The sequence below is a fragment of the Astyanax mexicanus genome, chromosome 15 (assembly GCF_023375975.1).
Source record: "Astyanax mexicanus isolate ESR-SI-001 chromosome 15, AstMex3_surface, whole genome shotgun sequence".
Classification (NCBI taxonomy): Eukaryota; Metazoa; Chordata; class Actinopteri; order Characiformes; family Acestrorhamphidae; genus Astyanax; species Astyanax mexicanus.
This window is the reverse complement of record NC_064422.1, coordinates 316,090-342,500: the sequence shown is the minus strand read 5'-3', so window position 1 is coordinate 342,500 and position 26,411 is coordinate 316,090. Positions and strand designations below refer to the sequence as shown.

Here is a 26,411-nt window from a genome sequence, read left to right as displayed (position 1 = left end):
ACATCCTTTCAATAGAAGAGATTGATTATTTTTCTATCACATGTTCAAATTCAAAGTAATATTTTCTCTGAATATTTGTTTGTTGAATATATGTCAATTGTAGACATATTTAAGTAATATCCCTTGAAATTACATCAAGCGTGTGTGAAAGTCTCCTATAATATGGTTTGTAAATTTTATATAGGTACATCAACTATCAAAATGTTCTGTCCAAAAGCTAGGGTCTAGGGTGAGCAACAGGCAAGATCTGTAACAAAAGGTTCATGCAAAGCAAAAGGTGGTAAAGAATTCAAGAATGGTGAGAAAGTCTAGGTCTAAAACACGTCAGGGTAATAATGGAGGGTAAAGCAGAATCGTGGTCAAATATACAAAAGTCACAAAGATACACAGAGAAAACTATGGACAAGCTAACCATTTTGAATAGATGGACGGCAGTGAGGGTGTGAAGTGCAGGGGTATACAGTATATAGGGAGGTGAACAGGTGAAATCAGTACAAGCAGCAAAAGAAAGGGTTTATAGCTTTTTTTTCCCAAATGTGAGTGCTGGACTTTTTTTTGCAGTGTAATAAAACTCTAAGTTGTAACTCTAACAGTTAAATGTTGTATTTGTATTGATGAAGCATGAATGTGAAGTATAAATACAGAAAATACACAGTTTTCTTCATTTTTTTGGTAAAGATTAATTATTTATTGTTTATCCGCTACAGGTAGGTGATATGGCCCTAAAATAATATCCTGATATTTTAGGGTATTTTTGCGAGAACTATATTATTAGATATATATAAAAAAAACACTGAAAAATAGGGCTGCAATAACTAATCAATTAAATAAATTAAATAAATAGTTGGCAACTGATTTGATAATTGATTAATCTACTATTTTCTGTAATGAGAGGCTTAACAAACGTATGGAAGCACTTTATTATTATTTTTTCAATTTTGCAGATTTAGATCTCACTCACTTTTAGTGAACAAGTTAGTTTTAGCATTTTACCTTCCACCTTAGTAATGTAGCAATAATAATAATAATAATGTTTATTGCATGCATATAAACAACTACACAAAAAGACCCTTAAATCTTCACAGTAAATATCAAACTAATATAAAATAGACTTAACTGAAAAAGCGCTCAGTAAAAAAAAAAACTGCAATTATTATGGATTTATTTTTGATCACATTATTACTGCATCAAAATACATAGTGTGCCGTATGATATTGCACAGCATTATTTACAAAACTCAGTATAAATAAAGCTCCACAAAAATTGATCTGAAATTAATAATTTATATACTCAAAATACTCTTTGAATTGAAATATATGTCAAGATAACGGCACTCTTGTCTTGTCTTATTAACTGCTGGAGGAGGAGGAGAACTGGTGGGAATCAGAGACCATCTCCAGATTCTTCAGATCAGAGTGTTGGATGCTCAGTTTCCACAAGCTAGTTGTATTTTTAGAGCCTTGGTGACGCCAGAAGGCAGCCAACTGTCCAACTGTGATGTTTTGAAGATTTTTCTTGTACTGTATGTGAGCAGAAAACACCAGTAGCTCTGGGTCTTTTAAAGTTGTTTTGCCCCAGTAATGGAAATGGATATATTTATGAAACATTACCTGATATATGTAGGTCATATAGAACTATTTGAGCTATTCAGTTGGAGTATTTTCTGATTTTCTCCATCTTTGATGTTGGATGATTCAGGCTGTCGGATTGTGTGTCACTTTATATTTATACCTCAGTAAGTAAAAGAGGAAGTTGTAATTCCCCACTGAAAAAATCCCACAGACTTACATTCTGATGATAAACTAAATATACTATATTATAAACTATATAAGCACTACATAAACAGATCAGCCATAACATTAAAACCACTGACGTGATGTCACATGATAAGACTGTTTATCTGGTTCCAGTGGCATGTATTAAGAGGTGGATATATTAGTGAACAATAATGCACTACTTCACAACTACTTCACAATAAGGAAACCTGCATAAAACCACTCCCACCAGAGCCCCACCCACTATATCAGTTAAAGAAACATTATTTAAGTCATTTTGAATAAGAACCTCAGAAAGTACACAGCACAATTAGCCATCAGACTTTAACTGAAGGAGCAATATGCATAAGCATCAATGAGTTTTGTCCACCTATGTTGAGACAGCCAGCTCAAATCTGATTTTTGGAATATGTAGATTGCATCAAGCTTGATTTTGATAGTCTGGACAGCCAGAAACCACATTTTTGTAAATCTAACCCAAATCACACTATGAGGTGGTTTAAAATGCTGATTACAATTAAATTTGAACAGCAGTGATGTTGGCGATTACATGGTTGTGGGAGGAATGTGATTGAGTGGATTATAATGTGGGCTTGGGTGGATTACAGAGTAGTTTGTGGGTGGATTGCAGAGTTGTGGGTGGGTTGATGGGTGTATATTACAAAGTTGTGGGTGAATTTTTGGGTTGTGGGTGAGTGGATTACAGAGTTGTCGGTGGATTACAGGGTTGTGGGTGGGTGGATTACAGGGTTATTAATGAGTGGGTGGATTACAGGGTTGTGGATGGATTAGAGGGTTGTGGGTGGGTGGATTACAGAGTTTCTAATGGGTGGATTGCAGGGTGGTGAGTGGGTGGATTACAGGGTTGTGGGTGGGTGGATTGCAGGGTGGTGAGTGGGTGGATTACAGGGTGGTGAGTGGGTGGATTACAGGGTGGTGAGTGGGTGGATTACAGGGTGGTGAGTGGGTGGATTACAGGGTGGTGAGTGGGTGGATTGCAGGGTTGTGGGTGGGTGGATTGCAGGGTTGTGGGTGGGTGGATTGCAGGGTGGTGAGTGGGTGGATTACAGGGTGGTGAGTGGGTGGATTACAGGGTGGTGAGTGGGTGGATTACAGGGTGGTGAGTGGGTGGATTGCAGGGTGGTGAGTGGATTGATTACATGGTTGTGGGTGGGTTACAGGGGGTTTTGGTGTATGGTACTGTTGTACATGTCCAGCACTCTGTCACAGTGCCATCTGCTGGTGAAGGGCATTAAGAGCATAGTGTTTCAGAGTGTTTTGCTTGTATGCTCTAAGCTCTCTCCAGCTGTATGTAAATAATATTGTATTGAGACATCAGTTAAAATGTTTAATGATAATATTGTCTTAATTTACGATTGGTCGAGAATTGGTTCTGTAGGTACCATGGTTCTGTAACCTTAAGTGTTACCAGTATAAGAGCTGTTGAGGAACTTTGGGTTGCCAGTGTTTCTTCATTGTATTCCTCTTTGTTTCCTTCAGGAGCTTTTTGCTAGAATTTGCCCTGATGGGAGAAACTCAGGAGAGGGAGCGAGTTCTGGCTCATTTCTCACGACGGTACCTGCAGTGCAACCCCATGCTCCTGCTGTCTGAGGGTACGTCTCTGAGAGAAAGAGAGAGAGAGAGTGGTAAACCATTATATTAAATTCAGTGTTATTAAAACGTGTTAAACAAACCAGAATGTTTCATATTTTAGATTCTTCAAAGTAGCACTTCTTGTTTAGATGACAGATTTGCACATATTGGAATTTTCTTAGTCAGCTTTATGAGGTAGAGTCACCCAAAATGACTTTCAGTTAACAGCTGTGTTAATTAAATTTTTGCTCTCTTAATGTGTTTGAGAGCATCAGTTATAAAGTAGTGAAGAGGTAGAGTTGGTGTACAGTATGGAGTCAAAAAAGGGTCATAAAGATTTTGAGTTTGTAAAACAGAAGTCACAAATGTACTGAAACTTGTAACTGCGTTTAAACAACTGCATGCACGAAAATCCAAATCCACAAATTAACTGGAATGTGCAAACTTGAAACAGAAAGTAATATTAATAATAATTCAAATGTACAAATGTGAAAAAAATATTTTAATTATATATAAATATATATTTTTTAATTTGTAAATCCAATCTCTTGAATGTGTGAATCAGTACTGCTCAAATGGCTTAAGCTGGATCAGACCAAAAATCACATGGAATTTGTGAGGTTGTAAATGTGACAGTGGGTGTTTTTCACTGTGGAGCTAAAAATCCTCTCATTCATCTTCTCTGCTGCGTGTGCGAAGCTCCAGCTGCAGTTGCGAATTTTGACCCTGTTTTGACGCCTGATTGATGGACCAATAGGAAAGCTTTATCCGGACCAATCAGATTACGGGGTTTGTTTAACCAATCAGAACACTGGGTGGGTCTCTGCAGCTCGGAGTACTGGGTGTGTCGAAAGGTGTGGGCGTGTCGAAAGTGTGGCCGCCATTTTGGAGTCGGCCACCATGCGCCCCCCAGTGGATCAATTTACACTGAGGAAGGAGTTTAATAAAACAATAATATTCATAACTCTACCATTTTACCTGATTTACACACGGTTTGGTTTGTTACAAACAGCAGAGATGTAGTAATGATACAGGACGCTGTCACACATTACAAATATGTGCTTTCATACTTTATATTATGCTCTTTATCAAAGACAGACATATGGTATAGCATATTAATAAGTACATAAATTAATTAATTAATTTATATATATATATATATATATATATATATATGTGTGTTTGTGTGTGTGTGTGTGTGTGTGTGTGTGTGTGTGTGTGTGTAATATAAAATTAATTCATATTATTAGAACATAATGTAAAGTATTTCAGCATGAAAGCACGTATTTGTAATTTGTGACAGTGTCCTGTATCATTACTACATCTCTGCTGTTTGTAACAAACCAAACCGTGTGTAAATCGGGTAAAAATTGGTAGAGTTATGAATATTATTGTTTTATTAAACTCCTTCCTCAGTGTAAATTGATCCACTGGGGGGCGCATGGTGGCCGACCCCAAAATGGCGGCCACACTTTCGACACGCCCACACCTTTCGACACACCCAGTACTCCGAGCTGCAGAGACCCATCCATTGTTCTGATTGGTTAAACAAACCCCGTAATCTGATTGGTCCGGATAAAGCTTTCCTATTGGTCCATCAATCAGGCGTCAAAACAGGGTCAAAATTCGCAACTGCAGCTGGAGCTTCACACGCAGCAGAGAAGATGAATGAGAGGATTTTTAGCTCCACAGTGAAAAACACCCACTGTCACATTTACAACCTCACAAATTCCATGTGATTTTTGGTCTGATCCAGCTTAAGCCATTTGAGCAGTACTGATTCACACATTCAAGAGATTGGATTTACAAATTAAAAAATATATATTTATATATAATTAAAATATTTTTTTCACATTTGTACATTTGAATTATTATTAATATTACTTTCTGTTTCAAGTTTGCACATTCCAGTTAATTTGTGGATTTGGATTTTCGTGCATGCAGTTGTTTAAACGCAGTTACAAGTTTCAGTACATTTGTGACTTCTGTTTTACAAACTCAAAATCTTTATGACCCTTTTTTGACTCCATAGTCCAGTGAATAGCTCTATTTAAGTAATGTTCTAATCTATATAACTAATCAGTAAGTAATCAGTAAGTAAAGAAATACTTAAACCAATTTAAGAATAAATAAAAGTATACTCAAGTGCAGTTTCAAAGACCATCAAAAACACTATGATGAAACTGTCTCTGATCAGAACAACCTCAGGAAAGGAAGAGCAAGAGTTAGCTCTGTTTTACATGATAAGCTCATCAGAGTTACCAGTCTCAGAAACCAGTATTTTGGTTTGTTTAACACTTTTAAGTTACTACATGATTTCATATAAGTTCCTCCATAGTCTGGATGACCTCAGTATTCATTTATGATGTGGGACAAAAATAAAAAAATAAAAAACTTTGAATGAGAAGGTGTGTCCTAATGTTTATGTGATACTGTATATTAAAGCAGCAGTCCTATTTTTTAATAATTTTCAGTCTTAAACTGAAAGCGGTAGTATTTGGTGAGAGTTGATGAGGGGAAAAATATTCCAATAAATTATTTTTGATACATCCAAGCAATACCAAATATAATCATGCTAAATACATTTTTATAGTTACCTGAGCAACCACGGCACTGATACAGGAGATTCTGCGAGCATGAAGATATTAGTATGGCAATCTCTGTCATCCTATCTTTAGTCTCACATCCTTAAACCAAAAAAACACAGAATTCGGACGAGAGCTGGCGAGCTAAAAAACATACTCCCCTGCATGTTCCATGCAGTTACACAATCTCACCAGAGAGGTCTCTAAAACCCCAACACTTACACTCTCTCCCTTTAAAGCTGCTGTCTGTAAGTTTTGGGATTTGAGGGATTGAGGGCCCTCTCTGGTGAGAATGGGTAATTGCACCGAGCATGCGGAAGAATCATTTTAAACTGGATAGGGTTGATGCGGTCTCCTTTCAGAGCGGATGAATCCGAGTCCAGGTTATGTTCAGCCAGACAGAGAGAGAGAGCACTCAGTCAGAAACTGCTGAGGGAAATATCTTTAAAGGATGTAAGAAAGGTATTATATATACGGTTGTCAGTTGTGTCAGTATTAATATTGTATCTTAGTTAAAAATATTATTAATTCATATAATTATTTAAATTTATTTAAATTTTTAGTTTAGGGTAAAATAATTTGTAATGCAGGTTAATGTAAATAAATTGCAGAGTGAAATAGTATTCTGTGTTGTAAAGCATATTTTGTGCATTATAGATTGTACTTTTAAACCCCTTTAAACCTCCTTTAAGTCTCCATTGCTCCACCAGCCGCTTGCATTCAGTAAAACTGAGCCGGATCCTCTTTTAGAGGCTATTTTAAAAATAAAAATATAAAAATTTGAAATATTGAAACATACATATTTTTGTACAAATCTATATGTTTTAGGGTGTTTTCATTTGTGTAGTAAAACTTTTGCCTGTTATTCGTATTACTATCTTCATCTTTATGCTTGGGTTTCACTTTGTTGTTACAGACAGTGTCCACACACTGACCTGCGCCCTGATGCTGCTCAACACGGACCTGCACGGCCAGGTAGGCGTGATGTTGTGGGGTGTGTGTGTGTGTGTGTGTGTGTGTGTGTGTGAGGAGAAATGTAATATTAGAACCATTTCTCAACATAAAGAGAGTACATCTCACCACAGGTGCCTTTATTATGGAAATTCATCCTGCTGTCAGTTCTGTGTTTTATGTTTTATATTAGATCGTACTAATTCAGCGTTTGGTTAAAAGAAGAGTTTTACATTAAGATTCAACCTTGACAATCCTTTCTTGTTCTTGCCCTCTTCTAATCTTTCTTTCTCACTTGCGGACACACACACACACACACACACACTCTTACTCAGCCGTGTGGAGCATTCCCTGCTGAGGTCGTGTGCTGTGAAGTGCTGGAATCAATTTGTTATAATGGCTCGCTGCTGTCTGTGTGGATCAGAGAGCACCCCCTGCTTCAATCCACCCAATAAAAGCCCTCTCTATAAATACCACCTGTAAGCCCACCTTACACCTCTTTACTAATGAAATGAAGACATCATATATATGTAGGGCTGTGTGTTGGCAGGAACCGGCTAGTACAATACAATCTATTCAATCTATAGTACAGTATAGTATAGTATATACAATAAGCAAGGCAATAGTGTTGGCAGTTTTAATCAAATCAGATGGTGGCATGAATCTCAAGCTTATTTGTAACATCTATATTAAATTCATCATTAGCTTCTAAAAAGAGATATTGATTAAGAGATGCTATGGGACCCTTTAAGTGGGAATGGGCGTGTGCATCTACAGTGCCCTTAAAAAGTATTTGTTTTTGTAAAAGTAAAAACAAAAGTAAAAACAAAAAAAGCTGTTTTTAAATGATAATTTTATTTATAAAGGAAAAAGCCATCCAAACAAACCTGGCCCTGTGAAAAAGTAATTGTCTAACAACATGAAGCACACATTATGCCCAAATCTGAAGAAATCCATTAACAGAAGAGAAAACAAAGTATTTGACATTTTATAGTCAGTGAGAGCTATTATTCACAAATGAAAAGAAAAGAAAAGAACATCATACTGAATGTAAAACATGGTGGTGGTAGTGTGATGGTCTGGGGCTGCTTTGCTGCTTTAGGGCCTGAACAACTTGCTATAATAGATGGAACCAGGAATTCTGATTCTGATTCTGCCTGAGCTTGAGGTCATGAACAGATGGCCGGATATTCTCATTTATGATTTCATTATCATTATCATAAATCATTCTCATTTATGATTTTTTGAATCATAAATGAGAATATCCGGCCATCTGTTCATGACCTCAAGCTCAGGCAGACTTGGGTTCTGCAGCAGGACAATGATCCAAAACACACAGTGGTGCAAGTGAATGATTAAAAAAAAAAAAAAAAGTTTTGAAGTGGCCAAGTCAAAGTCTGAGGTGGACCACAAAAAGTTATAAGATTTAGGGTGAAAACACTTTTTCACACAGGGCCAATTTAGTTTGGATAGATTATTTCTCTTAATAAATAAAATTATAATTAAAAAAATGCTATGCAATGATTTGGGTTATCATTGTTTGGAATTAAAGATTGTTTGTTATTCTTGTATTGTGATAAAAAAGGAAAACTAAATAAATCTGAGAGGGGCAAATACATTTTTACAGCAATGTGGTCTTTCTACCTTATAACTGTTCTGGATTCCAGACCAATGAAACCTAAAGAACTGTGGTTTTGGTGATGCTCTGCAGGTAATCAAAGGGTACATTAATTCCATCAGCATCTCTTTCTGCTGAGCACACCTCCTACAGTCTACATGCAGAACGCCCTTATTCATCAGAGCTCCAGACTGCAGGAGAGAGTGACCCCCATCACAGAGAGTAAAATAGCAAGAGAGAGAAACATCAAGAGATGATGCGAGATATTTTCTGTCTCTCTGTATTTTACTTAAAGCAACATTTATTTAACATGTTTACTTTAAATGATCAGCTTCAGAATTGTGCTGATGCTTCACTCACTGTAATCAGGAGTATAGAGTCTGTGTTTAGAGGAGTATAGATTAGTGTGTGTAAAACTGTGTAATCCAAGTCTTATAATTATAAACACCTTAGTCCATTTGTTCTTTCAACTTGATATTTATCATCTCTCAGCTTGTTCAGAAATGCATGCAAAGGTATCTTACCTGAGGGCCAAATTGCTAATTCAACTTCCCAAATGTAGAGGAAGCCCCTATGCCAAGTTATCATAAGTCTTACTGTCATAAGTCATAAAATACTTCCTTAAATGTCTCTAATTCATTTTTCTTAAATAAAATATTGCAATACTCTTTTGTATATTTTGTATATTTGTATGTTTTATTACTAACTTATTATTAGTTGGAGTTGAGGTGGTGTGGTGATCATCCAATATCCTAAGCTTACTAATGCTCTTGTTGCTGAATGCTATTAAATATTAAATCCTCACGTTAAAGCTCTAAAATTAAGCAGAAAGGCTTGTGTGAGTGAGTGAGTGCAGAATACTGCAGAAATGTGTATCCCAACATTAGCCGCCTCACAGCCTGTTTTTCGGAATCAGCTTACTGTTTAAAATAGCTCATATTTACTGTTAATATATAACTAATAATATATGATTTTAATAAGGGTAACTGTAATCTAACGCTCCAGCTAGAGCTTAGATTGGGCAAAAATTCCAGCCTGATCCTGTCCACCCCCATAAACTGTTATTATGGACCTCATTTAAACTCCACATTTTAGTAAGTAACGTTACAGCAATAAAACAGAGCTTTTAACTGAATTCCCAAATAGTTGTAATGAGCGAAATCTGTTTTAATGATGTTAATAAACAGTACAACATGGAAGAGGACTATTTTCTTTTGTGAAACTGTGACAGCGCTGTGTATTCTCTGCAGCAAGGACATGAATATGCTCACATCTAACCTGCCTGTACCCAGTAACCCTTTCAATATCCTCCAATAGACTTTAATAGACTTCAGTAGCCTTAAACAGTCTTACCTGCAGCTGTGTCCACTAAGCCATGTAGTTATAAACATTCTGAGGTGAGCGGTGCGCAAACTGCCTTTAATTTTATCCGAGCAGAGCTGCGGCCTCCAGTATAAACCGATACGGAGTGGACGAGCTCTCGTGTGCTCACACAGAAACTGCAGTGTGGAGCTCAGGGTTAAAACAAACAAAAACTTCTGCATATCAGTCTAAAAACAGTCTAAACTATAGTCATCTGCTGCTGTTAGCTTCTGAGCTAACCAGCTCACAAGCTGCTGCTATTCGCTTGAGCTGAGTTAGCTGAGCTAACTAGCTCTGTTACTCACTGGTTGGGCTGAAAGATGAACTATTATACGGTTAGTGGAGTTAAAACCCTTATTTTATTTTCACTATGTGGCGCATTGGTCCTACACATATAAACTGCAGAAGCTGTAAAAATGCTCCAGCCTAACTGGGCTGAGCTGAGCTGAGCTGAGCTGAGCCTGTAGCTTGTGGCTGAGCTTTTAGCACTGAGTGGGTAAAGACAGATGGGTTCCTGCTTCAGCTAGTGGTTGGATGAGGAACTGCAGCTTACTGCAGTTTCACCAGCCATCCCCACACAGCACAGCTTAACTGCTTAACTTCTGAATCGGATCGACTAAATCAGAGGAATATTGGCTGAAAATTTTGGCTGAAAATCAACCGATACCGATACATTGCCGATCAATTGTCCCATCTCTAGAATTGAGTGTTAGCCTAAAGATTTTTAATTATATAAACAATATGATATTCCAACTTTTGACTATTTCTGTAATAACTACAAAAATACTTTCAGTAGTAATAATTTGAAAAAGTAGCTACTTAAGTATGAAGCTTAAATAACACTTTTTACTTTTACTCAAGTCATATTTTGATAAAGCACTTATACCTTTACTCAAGTCTGGGTCTCTAGTATTTTACACATGTCTGTATTTTAATTTGTTTGTATTTGCTGAACTCCAGAAAAGCTGAATTTTTAAGTAATGTAACCCTATAGAAATACATGTTACATTTTTCAGCAAATTAAATGCAGATGAATGTACCCACGTTTTTGTTTTCTCCATTGTTTGAACTGTTACTTGCTTTGTCTACATAATTTTGGATGAAAGGACTAATAGAAATGCTCTAAAATGACTTGCAACAAAATCATTTTACATTGATTTTAATTAAACGTAATAACATTTTTGCCATTTACTTACCATTTTCATTGGAAATAAGTCCTTGTTACCAATGTTGTATATTTTTGCATATAATGCTGCTGTCTATTTTTATGGATTAATGCATTAATTTATTAATTACATTGCATGCTGTATAAATAACTATGGATGAGAGGATCAATAGAAAGATAAATTAAACTGACATTGAAAAGCATTCCATTTAACCTTAAGAATATTTTTGCCTTCCTCTGTAAACATACCATTTTGGACATGCATGCTTTTCATTGGACAGCGACAACATGATTAATACCATCATCTTCACTCTATTCTCATATTAATGAATCTCTATTAACTGCGACTCTCTGTTGGCAGAACATTGGAAAGCGGATGTCCTGCACTCAGTTCATCGGGAATCTGGAGGGACTGAACAGCGGCCATGATTTCCCAAGAGAGCTCCTTAAGGTAGATTAGCAGAGATTTCTCATACAGGCATGAGAACACACACATTTACATACATAAATATGTATATCGGATTTTTTGCACTATAAGGAGGAACGGATTATGAGGCACACTATCAGTGAATGTCTATTGTCTGGTCTATTTTCATACATACATGTGGTGTATCGGAGTATAAGGCGCATATTAAGTGACAATAGTAAGAAACAAGGGTGTCATCATGTTTCCCTTCTAATGGAAAAGTCGGGAGAAGCGCCTAAGTAAACAAAACTGTTATTCTTAAAAAATATTTTCTTTCAAAGTCAAATGAGCGCTGGATATTAATCTACACAGATTTCTCTCCTGAAAGCTGTGTTTTTTGGTAAGTAAAGCACTTCAGTTTACTTAAATTAAGCTTAGATTTCCAGTATTTTTTGTTTTTAAACAGCATGGTTACCAGAACTTAACGCTAGTAAATGCTGCCTGACCGTGCTACACTGAGGAACCCTGAGTGATCCTTTAAGCCAGGGCACGATGAGCTAGCTGTTCACGCCTTGACTTACTATTTATTAGGGGTGTCAACGTTAAAGCGTTAACGCCCGATGTTCATTTGTAATCAGTAACGCGTTACTATTTTTATAACGCAAGTTAATTAAGGCACCAAGTTTGACTCCTACTTCCGCTGTAATCTGCCCCGCCCCTGCCCAACGCACTGATTAGTTTTCTGGCTGAACGACTGAACAGCGCACTCTTACGGTGTCCAGCAGTAACACTCCGGTTCAGACTCCCAGCTCAGACCCGGTTAGAGTTCTCTCTCTCTCTCTTACTGATACACGCACCCACACACACACACACACCGGCACTCCTGCACTGCACTGCTCATCTCTGATATTTTTTAAATATTAAAATTAAGTTGGAATTCAGTAATCCTCACAATTTTACAGTCCAATTTATCATGCATTCTTTATTCCAGCACCCTGCATTGATTTTTATCACCCCTCAAACATACAAGTATATATCATTATTTTAATTGACTCAACTAATATACATATAATTGTATTTTACATTTCTTACATTCATTCCTTTATGTACATTTAAATATCCACTATAATAATTTACGTCTGAGAAAAAACAAATGTGATTAATTGCAGTTAATCGCAGAATTTTGTTGTGATTAATCGGATTAAATTTTTGAATTGATTGACACCACTGCTATTTATATATTGAAGCTTGTTTTAACACGGAAATTCTCACCTCTGAACAGCAAAAGAGCTAGCGCTGCAGTTAGCTGCTAAAACCAGGGTTCCCGCGGGTCCTTAAAAAGTCTTAAAATGTCTTAAATTAAAATCTGAAGAATTAAGGTCTTAATTTGTCTTAAATTTACTGTAAAATTGCTGTAGGTATACTTTGTGTTTTGTTTTTTTTTTTTTCATTTTTTTTTTTTTTGCTTCCTACATGCAATTTAGTGTGTTGTTTTAAAGTAATGCTACTTACATATGCTATGTTAGCTCAGTTATGCATCAAAAGGAAACAAAATTTAAAGAAAAAAAACGAATAAATTGGAAACGTAATTAAGAAATTATGACTACATTTTTTGGGTTTTAAATAAATAAATCACATTTATTGAGGTCTTAGAAAGATCTTAAAAAGCATTACATTTGACTTTTACAATGGCGCAAGAACCCTGAATGCTGCTCCATCCTGGAGAGACTCCTGTATAACTCTGTACTTCAGCAGAGTGGGTTTACTGCTCCTTAATACCTGACAGGTAGAATTTGTACAGAGGGCTCACTGGATTATAACACACACTGGCGATTTTTGTTCAAATTAAAGAAACATTTTAGGTGTGCCTTATAGTGCGAAAAATATGGTACATAAATAAATACTGCATTAGATCATAATGATTTATAATCTAACATACCCAGACTGCTTTGTACAACAGGTAGGCTGTGTGATGTTCATTTACTTCATTAACAGAGCGAGTGAATAAATAAACAAGTGAGCGGTCAATGGTCTGTTGTGTTTCGTGCTCTGCTGTTTCACTGCGTTTATCCTGAGGGAATATTCTCCCCATTAGGCTGTTTTTCATTAGATTTCATTATTACATCATTGCCTTTGTGTCAGAGATAGGAAGTCAGGCATATTTGGGTTCCTCTCATTAGGCCCACAGGCACAGTCTGAAATCAATCAGCAGCATGCCTGGCCTTATGCTAATGAATGTTAACGAGGTTTGCTTCGTTAAGACTCGGTCTCTGAATTTGTTTTCCTGTTAAGAGGATGTTTTATTTAGGATTGGTCATTGGGAACAACTGCCATTACGGCTCACTGGAGGGTCTTTAACTGGGGTCTGTTGGCTGATGTTGTTGGTTTATTGATGGTAAACTCATTGACATAGTTACTATTGACTGTATGGGGTCATGACCTCAGCAGAAAAATACACAACATGTCAATGGAAGAAATAAATGAATAAACACGTTGGTTGTGCCTGTTAGTTAGTGATTATTGACAGATAGATCAGCACTGTAGAGACTGTGGAGAGTGTACTGGGGCGGACTTAAATTGGAAAAAAACAAAAAAAAAACCCACACATTTGACTTTGATGTTGCATATTGTTTATTTGTTTGATCCATTGTACAGATATTTTTCACTTCTACTATAATTTTATTATAATTTTAACTAATGTGTGTATCATGTGATCACTTTATGGCCACTGCTTGCTTCTTTAAACAATGTTGTGAATCATTGAACCGAGTTTTGTGATCCAAATCTTTTATGAGTCGACTCGTCAGCCATTGGAGAGTGTAAGTTAAATACTTAAATACTCCAAACATCACAAAGATCACATGATAATTCACACAATTTTAGCAAATGCAATGTTTAAATGCCTTTTTTTCAGCCATCAAGTGAATCAAAGCACTGATCGATGACCCACTATGAATCTTTGACCCTAAAACCCTGTTTTAAAAGGAGTAATCAATGAGATCTGCTTTCAACTTTCAAATACAAAGTTAACTACCAGAGAAATACCATAGACTTATGATCAAATTGTTCATCTTTTCAGTTTCTTTTTTTAATATTAATAAAAAAGAAAAGTCTTTAGTTTTATGTTCAATCTTATCAGTATCGGTATTGAGATAATTAGAAGTGTTTTAAAGTCTTTAGTGACTGCACTAATGATAATGATTATGACCAGTGACCCCTGGCTAGAATTGTCTGTCTGAGCTGAGAATAGGCCTGGACAACATTTCGATATCGGTATTTATCGCGATAAGAAATGTTTCAATAACGGTGATATCATTTTTGTGGCATATCGATATGTATAAGTACAGAATCTATCACAGACAGCCGTTTTTAGCGGCGTCAGTTCACTGCAGAGCTGAACACAATCAGCCTCCATAGCCGGGCTACGTCACTGCGTAATGATGTAATCATACAGGCATGTAGCCAGCTAGGCTAGGCTAGGCTAGGCCTGGGTCGGCTCTGTGCCACTCTGCGTCGCACCTAAAACCTCCCGCGATGAAGCGAAACCGGCCCTAACCGAGTGGATCTCGGCTTCGCTCCGGTCCGCACCAAAAAGTCTCCCGCAATGAAGCTCCGCTGCGCTCTGGTTCGGTCTGTTCCACCACTTCAAGCAGTTTCACTACACACAATATCTGAAACACTTTTGTAGTTAAGGTTGTATCTAAGTTTATAGTTGATATAGGTTTGTTTATTTACATGTTCCTTTTATATATGTGAAGGCTTTTTGTATTCCTTATCCTGGTTAAAGCACTTTTGATCTGATAAATATGTTTACAAAAGAATAAGAAGCTCTGCCTCTGTTATAATGTAAAGTTATTTATATTGGTAATATGTAGTATATAGGTTATAGGTTTGTGTTTGACAGAGATGTCATATTTTTATTTTGCAACATGCAAATAAAAGTGAGCATTGATTTATTCTGATATTTTTTGTTTATAAAGTATTGTACAGTTTTTGTGAGAGGAGGTTTTAAAGATTAAATTTAAATTTCAGACAGTAGTGTACAGATTTCCATTACAGGGATTCTAAGTAGTTTTTCGGAGGCCTTCAAAGTATTTATATCGATATCGAAATTATATCGCATCGACCGAGATTAAGGAATATATCGTGATATACGTTTTGGCCATATCGTCCAGCACTAGCTGAGAATAGCTTTTTTCTTGCTAGAAGATGCAAAAGTGGAGGAGGATGCTTCACAAAGTTTCTAACAAAACTCTGTATGTAGTGTGAACACAGGCTTGAACCTCCCAGGAGCAGCATGGAGTAGACTAACTACACCTACAGTACTGGTGTTCTTCAGGTCTGGTTGGAGGCCGTGTCTGAAGATGACCACATGATTTCTGGCCTGGTCACATTTCTTATAATTGAATTTAAGCCCTTTAGACTGAAATGTGATATTTAGTTTTGACCGTTCAGACAATCATATTGATGTGACCCAAATCTGAGATCTGTCTGAACGGCAGTGCTTTACATAAAGTTTCGCTTTCATTTTTGTCATTTTGTTTTTTAAACATTTTTTTTATGACTGTTCTTTTTATGTTGATGCATGAATAATCCATAGCTGTGTTTGGCCAGTTTATTAGGAACACTGCATGGCTATTATTTATGAGAACTGTTGCATTTTGTTCCACTACTGAATTCTTCAAAGTCATTTAAACAGTCACATTTGCAGTCACAAATTGAATGTGTGTCAGATTTTAGTACGACATATTGTAATTGCAGGGCCCAAATCAGAACTTTAAAATGTCAGATTCAATAGAGTTTTGAGATTCACACAGTAACACAACTGACACACCTGTGCCACATATGATAAATCAAAATACTGCCATACATTTAATGTGTAAAGTAGCCCTAGATAGACCACCATGTAATCAATGCAGAACTAGCACCACTGGGTATGACCAGGTTCTGCACTCTCTTCTGTGTGACCATCGATGACCTCACAGACCTCCTCCAGATTATTAATCCCCTGTTCACAGTGCAGGATTGAGTCACAAGAGTACACATCATCACTTTTCCTCTCTGTTTTCTGCCACTTCACCGTACTCTAGCAATTCTACCTTAACCAGCCTGCCAACATCAGCATCATAAACCTCCAGACTCTAGCGGGTGTTGGTTAGCTTTAAAATGCTCCATAAACTGCTTCTGTCCAGAAGCCTTATTAATTATGCCTAATCTGAGAACACAGCTGCCGGAAGACTGTCCCTCTACAGAAACGCAGCTCCCTTAGTAAAATGAAAGTGGATTAAAGTATACTAAGAATTATTATTCTATAGTGCACTAAAGCTTATTTTTATCCACATTATTAATCAGTATATTTAAAGAGAGCTAAAACTGAACTTTTTTTGTACTTATTTGTACTTTTTGTACCTATACTTAAATTGTATAAAATTTTTACAAAAGTTTTACTTAAATTGTGCTAAGTGTGCTTAACTGTGGTGAAATGGAACTACTTTAAATATACTTACTTAACATTTAAACATACTACTTCATGTATGTAACCCCATATTTACACCAGGTATATTAGGAATGTACTAAGAATGTATGTTAAATATATTTACATTAGAGTACACATATGCTTCTTCTTCCTGTCTTTTGTAAGAAGCACACTTTTAATATACTTGCTGGGTATAAAAATATATTTTAGTGTACCGTACTACAATCGTAGCATGTTACAAATTTACTTTATTTAAAAAAAAAATAGTAGTAGTAATTTAATTTCCTTTTAAAAAGTTACATGATACATTGTACTTTAAGTGAACTACAGTAACTGCTAAAAATGCTAAACTTGCTAAAAATGTATAAAAGTATATTTGGAAATAAGTATTTTAGAAGTATATTGAATTACATTGAACTACAGGGTACTTCATAGTAGTCTTTTTTTAATCCACTATATTGTACTTTTTAAAACATATGATCAGAGTTTACTTTCAAACATTTGATGAAAGCATGATATTAATGTACTTTTACTATATTTTAGGTAAGTACATCAATCTGTTAGTATATTTACAGCATAATTAGACATTTCTCCATATGTTTTAAGTACAATTACGTATATATATATATATTTTTTTTATTTTTATTTTTTTTTTCACCAGGGTCTGCACAGAGCAGATCAAATTGTCTATAACACTTTATTTAAAAGGTAGCTACACAGGAGTCTACACAGTTTTAGACGGATGGTTTTGATAAAGTACGTCATTAATTCTGTTGCGCTGTCCGTGGTGCTGAAGTCATTACTGCAGGGATGCTGAGGAAAGGCTAGTGGGTGAAACATTTGACATAATTGGACAAAACAGCAGGAAAGAAGTTCTTTGGAAAGTGATGATGGTTGGGATAATTTATTTGGATCAAAGCCAGTTTGAATGATGGCTGGAGAGATTTTCTGGTATTATTGTAGTGTAGATACAACAGGTCTTTTCTCCTCCCTGAATTCACTGTGATTAACCACATTTGTTGGAAAGCTGAGTTCAATATCACTACTGTTCATAGCCAGGCCTGATTATTGCCAGACATATAGAATCAAAACATTCTGTAAATAGTACCTGACTGACAACATGAAGCAGCTAAAAGGTCTCAACACCCTAAGCAATTAATTTAGTCATTGATCATCTTTTAGTCTGGAAAAGGTTACAAAGTCTTTTCTAAAGTTTTGGGACTCCAGAGAAACACAGAGCCATTATTCACAAATGAAAAAACATGGAACACTGGTAAACCTTCCCAAGAAGGGCCAGCCAACCGAAAATTTTCCAAAAGGGAATGAACAACTCATCCAGGAGGCCACTTAAGAACCCAGAACAACATTTAAACAACTGCAGGTCTCAGTTAAAGGTCAATGTTAATGATGCAATAATAAGAAAGTGACTGGGTACAAATGGGGAGATTTCCAAGGCAAAAACCACTGCTGACCAAAAATAACAAAATGGCCCATCTCACATTTACCAAAAAACTTCTTGATGATCCCCAGGACTTTGGGTAAATATTATGTAGACTGATGTGACAAAAGTGGAACTGTTTGGAAAGTGTGTGTCCCATTACATCTGGGTAAAACTAACACATAATTTCAGAAAAAGAGCATCATACTGAATGTAAAACATAGTGGTGGTAGTGCGATGGTCTGGAGCTGCTTTGCTGCTTTACAACCTGAAAAACTTGCTGTAATTGATGACATTCTGCTTTCTACCATAAAATCCTAAAGAGGAGAATTTCCATCCATTAGTTTGTGACCTCAAGCTCAGGCGTACTTGGGTTCTGCAGCAGGACAATGATCCAAAACACACAAACAATCCACCTCTAAGTGACTCAAAAAAAAAAAATGTTTTGGAGTGCACTAGTCAAAGTCTGAATGAGATGCTGTGGCATCATCGTAAATAGGTGGTTCATGCTCAAAAACCCTCCAATGTGACCAAAATTCCTCCACAGAGATGTAAAAGACTCATTACCAGTTATTGTAAAAGCTTGATTGCAGTTGTTGCTGCCAAGGTGTCACAACCAAGTTGTTAGGTTTAGAAGGCAAAAATACTTTTTCAAAATCAGGTTGGTTTGAATAGATTATTTTTTAGAATTTAAAATAGTTTTTTATATTAGGTTATTTTTGTCTGATATAAAAAATAAGTAGAGGGGCAAATACTTATTTTTCCTGCAGTGTAAGTATCAAAGGATGATTAGAATAGCGGTTTTAGGTAAATTTATGATTGACACACGAGTCACACAATTCAATTCCAGGTGTCAAGCTGAAATTTAGACCTGTATTATTGTATAATAGGTAAAGCAGGGTTTTTATTTTCTCCATTTGTCTTTATCTCCATTCCATGTGCTCTCTCTCTCTCTCGCTCTCACTCTCTCTCGCTCACTCACTCTCCCTTGCGCTGTATTCCCTCCAGCTATATCTCTCTCTCTCTTGCAGCACCAGCTCTTACTTTCTTCCCTCCTACTCTTCCCCAACGCACACTAAACAGTATTTCTGCTGCCGAGCCGATCCAGCTCACAGTACGTGAACCTGGTACACCCGAGCCTCTTTACCGGAGTGACGTAAGACTGGGAGCAGTGCTGGGAATGTTCTGGCTCTGGTGGAGAGTGGGTGCCGTTGCCAGGACAGCAGTAATTGTATAAATGGTAATTGCATCCTGAAGGACGCTGTCATGTTGGGAGGCACACGCTGGGATGATAGTGGAGAGACTTCAGGCCCCGGCAGTGCTGAAGCTGATTAAACGAGTGCGACCGCTGTTCATTAAAAGCATCAGAAATACACAGTCATTTTACGTTGTTGTTGATTTACATCGGTCTGACATCAACATTATACAGCAGTTTGATCTGAAACAAACACAAAAACAGCTTTAGAATCATGTTGATCTTCTACACACTGTAATAGAGGGGGAAAATGATGTATATGTCAGAACTTTGGGTGGAGTTGCAGGAGATCTCTCTCTACACTGTGAAATCGAATTAGTTGACCCTACTTAAGGCCAATTTATACTTATGTGTCAAACCTACACTGTAGCCTACGCGTTGCTGCGTATCTTACGCCGCAGCTTGACGTGCATCTCTCTGGAAATGTAACTACGCATCGTGGGACACAGACAGCCGCAGCTATGATTGGTCCGCCAGGCCTCATGTTCCCACCTTCGCCGTTTGATCTGCAGAGCCACTGATCCGCGCATGCAGAAGTATAAACGCGCTTCACTGCATAACACACTTTTGCTGGATAAGCGTAGACTACACCATAAGTTTGGCCCAGAAGTGGAAAATGGGCTTTACTGTGTATCAAATCAAACACAATGTACTTATACAGTGATTTTTACAACTGATGTTGCAAAGCAAAACATGCAAAACAGAACCACTGGAGAAGAGCTGGAGAAACAAGAAATCTTGGAAGGAACCAAGATTCAACCCCCACTGCACTTAATGTTTTAGCAACATTTATTTTTATCTTGTTCACAATCAGATAAAAAAGGAATTAATATATTATAGACAAATTCAGAAATAGACAAGGTTTTCTAGTATAGCAACACATTTATTCAACCATTATTTGACAATTGTTTAACCTCTTAAAGATTACCATTCTCAAGAACAGACATTTAACCAGGTGTTTCTAATCGGGCACTGAAAGCACCTGTAGATGTGAATAGAACCATAACAAGCAGCAATTAAGCTGATTTAAAAGGGCTTGGGTACTCAGCCCCTTCTAGACAGTTAATGGCGTCTCTGCAACATGGTGAAGTCCAGGGAATGGTCGAAGATGTTGAGAGAGAAGGCAATTGCTCTTCATAAGCAAGAATATGGATGTAAAACATATGTCAAAGACATTAAACAAATCAAAAAACAGTACAGTAAAAAGCACAGTAGAAACGCTACCTCAGCGTGGCAGAAAGAGGATGCTGTTGTTATAGGAGAAAGGAAAGATGGAGACAAATCCCTGGCTGAAAGCTGAGGAACTGCCACAGGACTTGTCAGAAGGAGATATTCAGGTGATCAGCCAAGACAATAAGATCAGGTAAAGGGAATCTCCACCATGTGGAAGGTACCATGAATACAGTCAACTACCAGGAGATCTTGGGTGGAAATGTCATGCAGTCAGTGATAAAGCTGAAGCTTGGTAGATGATGGACCTTCTAACAGGACAACGATCCCAAACATACCTCCAATTCTACCATGGCTTTGTTGCAGAAGAAGGGCTGGAAGATTCTGGAGTGGCCATCTCAATCCCCTGCCTTAAATCCAATAAAACATCTCTGGTGGGGATTAAAGAAGGCAATTTCAACACGCAGGCTCAATAATGTAAAAGAACTGGAGGCCTTTGCCCATGAGGAATGGGCTAAGATTCCTGTTGATCACTGCAAGAAACTTGTCTTAAGCTGTTTTTCACATCGGAAGGACGCTATTACTGCCAAAAAGAGTTGTACTAATGTACTAATGTACTTCTTATTACTAACTACTATATGTAGTAAATCATTTCAGGTTTACATTAATCAAATTGCAGTTGCAGTTGCCCTCATTTAGTACTGTTACTTAGAGCCAGTCATCATCTTAGACAATTAATAACTGAAACATTTCGGTCATTTAGTGTATGAGTGATGACTGTTTGCCAACAGACAGTTAAATACATAAATATTTGGACAGTGATACAATCTTCAGTATATGCCTCTGCATGCCACCAGATTGGATTTTAAATAAGACAAATTATATGCAATGGAAGTGTAAGCTTTCAGGTTTAATGTGAAGAATAGAATAAAAATATTCTATGAAACCTTTAGGAATTGCAACCTTTTATCTACAAAGCTTCCTCATTTCAGAGGCTCAAAGGTAATTGGACAAATTAAAGAAAGAGGCCAAAATAACAGGTACATTCAGATAAAAAAAGAGTGAAGTAGTGAACTCAGGAACTTAAAAAGTCTTGGACGTCCACAGAAGACGACAGTGAGGCATGGTGAAGAACAGTCTCCAGGAAGGAGGTCTATCATAAGGAGAAAACTTAATGAGAGCAATTACAAATGGTTCACCACAAGGTTTGATAGAAGCCAGGTCAGTTCTGGAACAGTGTTCAGTGACATGTAAAAACTAAAATCAGCCTGTACCAGAACGATGGGACAAAGAAAGTATGGAAAATGCTTGAAATGGCTCGACAGAAAGGTCACCGTATCCTCTGTAAAACATGGTGGTGGATGGGTGTGCATGGCTTGCAGTGGCACTGGGTCACTAGTGCTGATTGATGATAGAAACAGAAGGATGAATTCTAAAGTTTACAGGGATTTACTTTCTGCTCAGATTCAACCAAATGCAACCAAAAGGGTGATTGGACTGGTGCAGATGGACAATGACCCAAAACATTTTGTGAAAGTATCCCGGGAATTTTTTAAGGTAAAGAAGCAGAATATTCTGCAGTGGCCGAGTCAATCACTAGATCTCAGTGTGATCAAGCAGCATTTTACTTCTTGCTTAAGACAAAACTAAAGGTAGAAAGACCCACAAACAGCCATCAACTAAATACAGCTGCACTTAAGGTCTGTCAAAGCATCATAAAGGAGGAAACTCAGTGTTTGGTGATGTACATGGGTTCCAGACTTGGCTTCAGGAAATCTTTGCCTGCAAATGATTCGCCACAAAATATTAAAAATGAGCATTTTTTTCATAGTAAAGTAAATTTTTCTAATTACTTTTGAGTCCCTGAAATAAGAAGGCTTTGTAGAAAAGTGATTTCAGTTCCTAAACACTTCATAGAATAGTTTTTATTCAACTATTTGAATTAAACCGGGAAAGTCTACACTTGCATTGCATTTATTTAAGTATAAATCCACATGCATGCATGGACCTAACTGTAAAGTCACTCTCAGACCAGCTAGTCATCTATTACATAAGATATACACATACAGTGGGGAAAATACATATTTGATGCACTGAGAGACATCATATTGTTTTATTTTTAAAGAATTAATTCTCTTTTTTATTGCATGAAATAATTATTTGATCACCTGATGGATCGTGTCTGGGTCTTCCAGCATGACAATGACCCAGAACACAAGTGCAACTAATAAGAGGCTTCGTAAGAGGCATTTCAGAGTCTTAGAGTGAACCTTGATGGTCTCCAAATCTGAACCCAATTGAAAATATTTGGAGGGAGCTGAAGCTCAGTGTTGCCCAGCAACAGCCTGGAAACATGAAGGATCTGGAGAAGATCTGAATGGAGAAGTGGGACAAAATCTCTGCTGTAGTGTGTGCAAACTTGGACAAGAACTACAGGAAATGACTGACCTCTTTAAAGACTCAAACTCTTGCATGGCATTCATTTTTTATTTATCTTTGCTATTTAGGCTGATTGGCACCTGATTAAAAAAACAAAAAATATATTTTTACATAATGTAGTTTCTGAGAAAAAATACGTCCACATATGAGGACTTTAATATAGTTTTATATTACCATAGAACACAATGAAGTCACAATTAGTAATGATGTGCAGAGCATTTATTTTGTGCCTGAACACAGCAGCGTTTTTTTCCTGAGTGCAAAACAAAAGTAAAAACAACAGTGTTGCCTTTTGAGCAATATTGCTCATTTAAAAGTCCTGCTTTAACACGAAGACATAACAAAGTAAAAAAGCATAGACATTTACTGTATTTACTGTTCATTTAAATTTCTGAATGAATACAGGGTGATTTTTTTGGATATTTTTTAGATTCTGTCTCTCACAGTTGAAGTGTGATTACTAACTTTGTAGGTACATGCATAGTGTACAACTGGATAGTAAGAGGAGCCAGTGGGAAGGTTTTACCCATCAATCCTGTCTGGAGCAGGAGAATAAATAATGCTACTGAGTGTGCTTACATCACAGTATTTATTATTACTTCTTCATTGGTTTTCCTCCATTATTATTGAGGTAATTTGATTTAGTATTTCTAAACCTTGGTCACGGAGGCCTACAGGGGTTGGACAATAAAACTAAAACACCTGGTTTTAGAGCACAATAATTTATTGACTGGACAGACAGTTCTGGTGGAAACAGGAGAGTTGAGGTGCACATTGAATTCTGCGTGATTTGATCAGCCGTGGTTTTATGTTTTTTGGATACAATCCGGGTTATCACCCGAACATCCCTTTCAGACAGCTTCCTCTTACAGCGTCCACAGTTAATCCTGTTGGATGTGGTTGGTCCTTCTTGGTGGTATGCTGACATTACCCTGGATACCGTGGCTCTTGATGCATCACAAAGACTTGCTGTCTTGGTCACAGATGCTCCAGCAAGACGTGCACCAACAATTTGTCTTCTTTTGAACTCTGGTATGTCTCCCATAATGTTGTGTGCATTGTAATATTTAGAGCAGAACTGTGCTCTTACCCTGCTAATTGAACCTTCACACTCTGCTCTTACTGGTGCAATGTGCAATTAATGAAGACTGAACACCAGGCTGCTCCAATTTAGCCATGAAACCTAAAATCCCACTAAAATGATGACAGGTGTTTCAGTTTCATTGTCCAACCCCTGTATCTCCTAGCAGTTTTGATATTTTTTTTCATGCTTGCAACCCATCTGATTTCACTAATCAGATCATTAACAGCCCATTATTTAGTTAAGATTTGTGTGTTAAAGCAGGAAAAGCACTAGAATGTGTAGAGCAGTGAATCTCCAGGTGCAGGGCTGAGAAACTCTGATTTACAATATGAAAAAGCCAGCCATTACATCATTAGATTGTGTTGGTCTGTGGGTGTTTGCGTGCTTTGGGAGCAAAATGTGTTTGCGTGTTTAACAGGAAAGCTTAATGAAATTGAATATGTGAATATGGGAGTGTGAAGCGCTGTGCTGTAAATGATAAGGCTAGTAAAATAGCAGCAGAAGACAATGGAGCGGTGCTGTATTCTCCCTGCGTTTCTAATTGAAATACACTGCTGCAGCTTCCTACTGTAAAATGTGCCCTGCATTTCACACATTCCCACATGTGCTGATTGTTCTGCGTTCATCTCTCCTCTCTCTCTCTCTCTCTCTCTCCCTTTCTCTCTTTCTCTCTCTCTCTCTTTCGCACCTCACAGAAAGGACAAGTGCAGAATGTTAATCAGCTTTTGGAGTGTAGTGCTGCGCTCAGTGTGTGTGTGCACTGTGTGTGTGTGTGTGTGTGGACGAGTTGGAAGACCGTGATTGGCTGCCGGGAATCCGAGCGCAGAGGGAGGGAGATATGCATTGAGAGTGAGAGAGAGAGAGAGAGAGAGGGAGGTAAAGGGAGGGAGGAGAGAAGCTCACAGCCTCAATCAGGTCTCTCAGAGTCTCAGGCGCTTTGAATCGAGCGATACGGGAAGAGGGACGGAACGCAGCGGAAAACGACTGCAAATCTGGGGCCGAAACGGGCAGATCCGGACTGTTCCTCTGGATCACAGTGAGAGGAAAAGGAAGAAGCTTTCTTCTGAAGCTGGAGGGGGTTCACATCTCTGAAGGGCAAGATAAGACAAGGAAAGCAGAGAAGATAAGAGAAGAGAGGAGAGGAAGCCTTGCGAGCAGAGATGGATAGATGGATGGATGAATAGATGGATTGAGATTGAGAAGAATGACGCATGTCCTGTGAAGCTCTGAAGCTTCTGCCGGGTGGTTCTTCTTTGCTGGTGGAGGTGAAGGAGCAGAAGGAGGAAGAGGAGAAGGAGGTGAAGGAGTGGGAGTGACGGGAGAGCAACAGGAGGGATGGGGTTCGATTCGATATTCCAGAGAGCGGTTTTCTTTTTTTCAGTTTTGTAATTTAGCGCATGAATTTAGATTCCTTCCGCGTTTTTCTTTTTCTTTTTTCGTATATGAGGGCTTGTACGTTTTTGGAAAGATCTGGATCCACCGGACCCTCTGGACCTTCCTGCACGTTGAAAGGAAGACCCTTCAATCTCCAATCCAGCTCTGTTAGTGTGTGTTTTTGCATGTATGAGTGGGTGTGCGCTCACTTCTGTTCTGTCATCTCTCTGTTTCTGCCCGTTTCATCCATCTGTTGGATTCTGGCTGTCCTTTCGCACTTCTGCAAGCATCCCTTGCCATCTGTGAGTGTGTGTGTGTGTGTTTTTTTGTGTGTTTGAGTGAGTGTGTGTTTCTGTGAGCCGTTTACCTGCTGTTGTATCAGCGGTCACCTGTTTCGAATATAAGAAGGGGCCTGGTTGGTTGGTGCCTTGTTTGGTGGACCAGTTTGGAGTTTGGTGGACATGCAGCAACAGGTGTAAAAAACCTATTAAACCTATAGATAAAGATTTTTGAACCCAATTCAGGTCTTTTTTTGTATTGTTTTAAACCGTAATGGGGTTTTAATGGGTGAGTTAGACGACATGGCTCAAGTGGATTTGACTTGCTCAAAGCCCGTTTCATCTCAAAGTTGGACAGAAACAATTAAGGTAGCACATTTGTGGGACTATGAATGGAGCTCCACTTGATAAAAATCTGGATTACGATCTTTGACTTCAGCAA

At 37.6% G+C, this 26,411-nt stretch overlaps 1 protein-coding gene across 4 annotated transcripts in view; it reads left to right on the top strand.

Annotated features, from left to right (window-relative positions):
- Positions 1-26,411, top strand: part of LOC103042928 (uncharacterized) — a 142,181-nt gene that overhangs the window by 69,256 nt on the left and 46,514 nt on the right. For 3 of the 4 annotated variants that reach the window (XM_022666798.2, XM_022666797.2, XM_022666796.2), the window contains 3 exons: positions 3,276-3,421; positions 6,870-6,928; positions 11,411-11,500. In XM_022666798.2, the coding sequence (XP_022522519.2) occupies positions 3,276-3,421; positions 6,870-6,928; positions 11,411-11,500 (295 nt within the window). The remainder of the gene's footprint in view (positions 1-3,275; positions 3,422-6,869; positions 6,929-11,410; positions 11,501-26,411) is intronic. The other variant, XM_049465063.1, reaches the window with a different exon arrangement.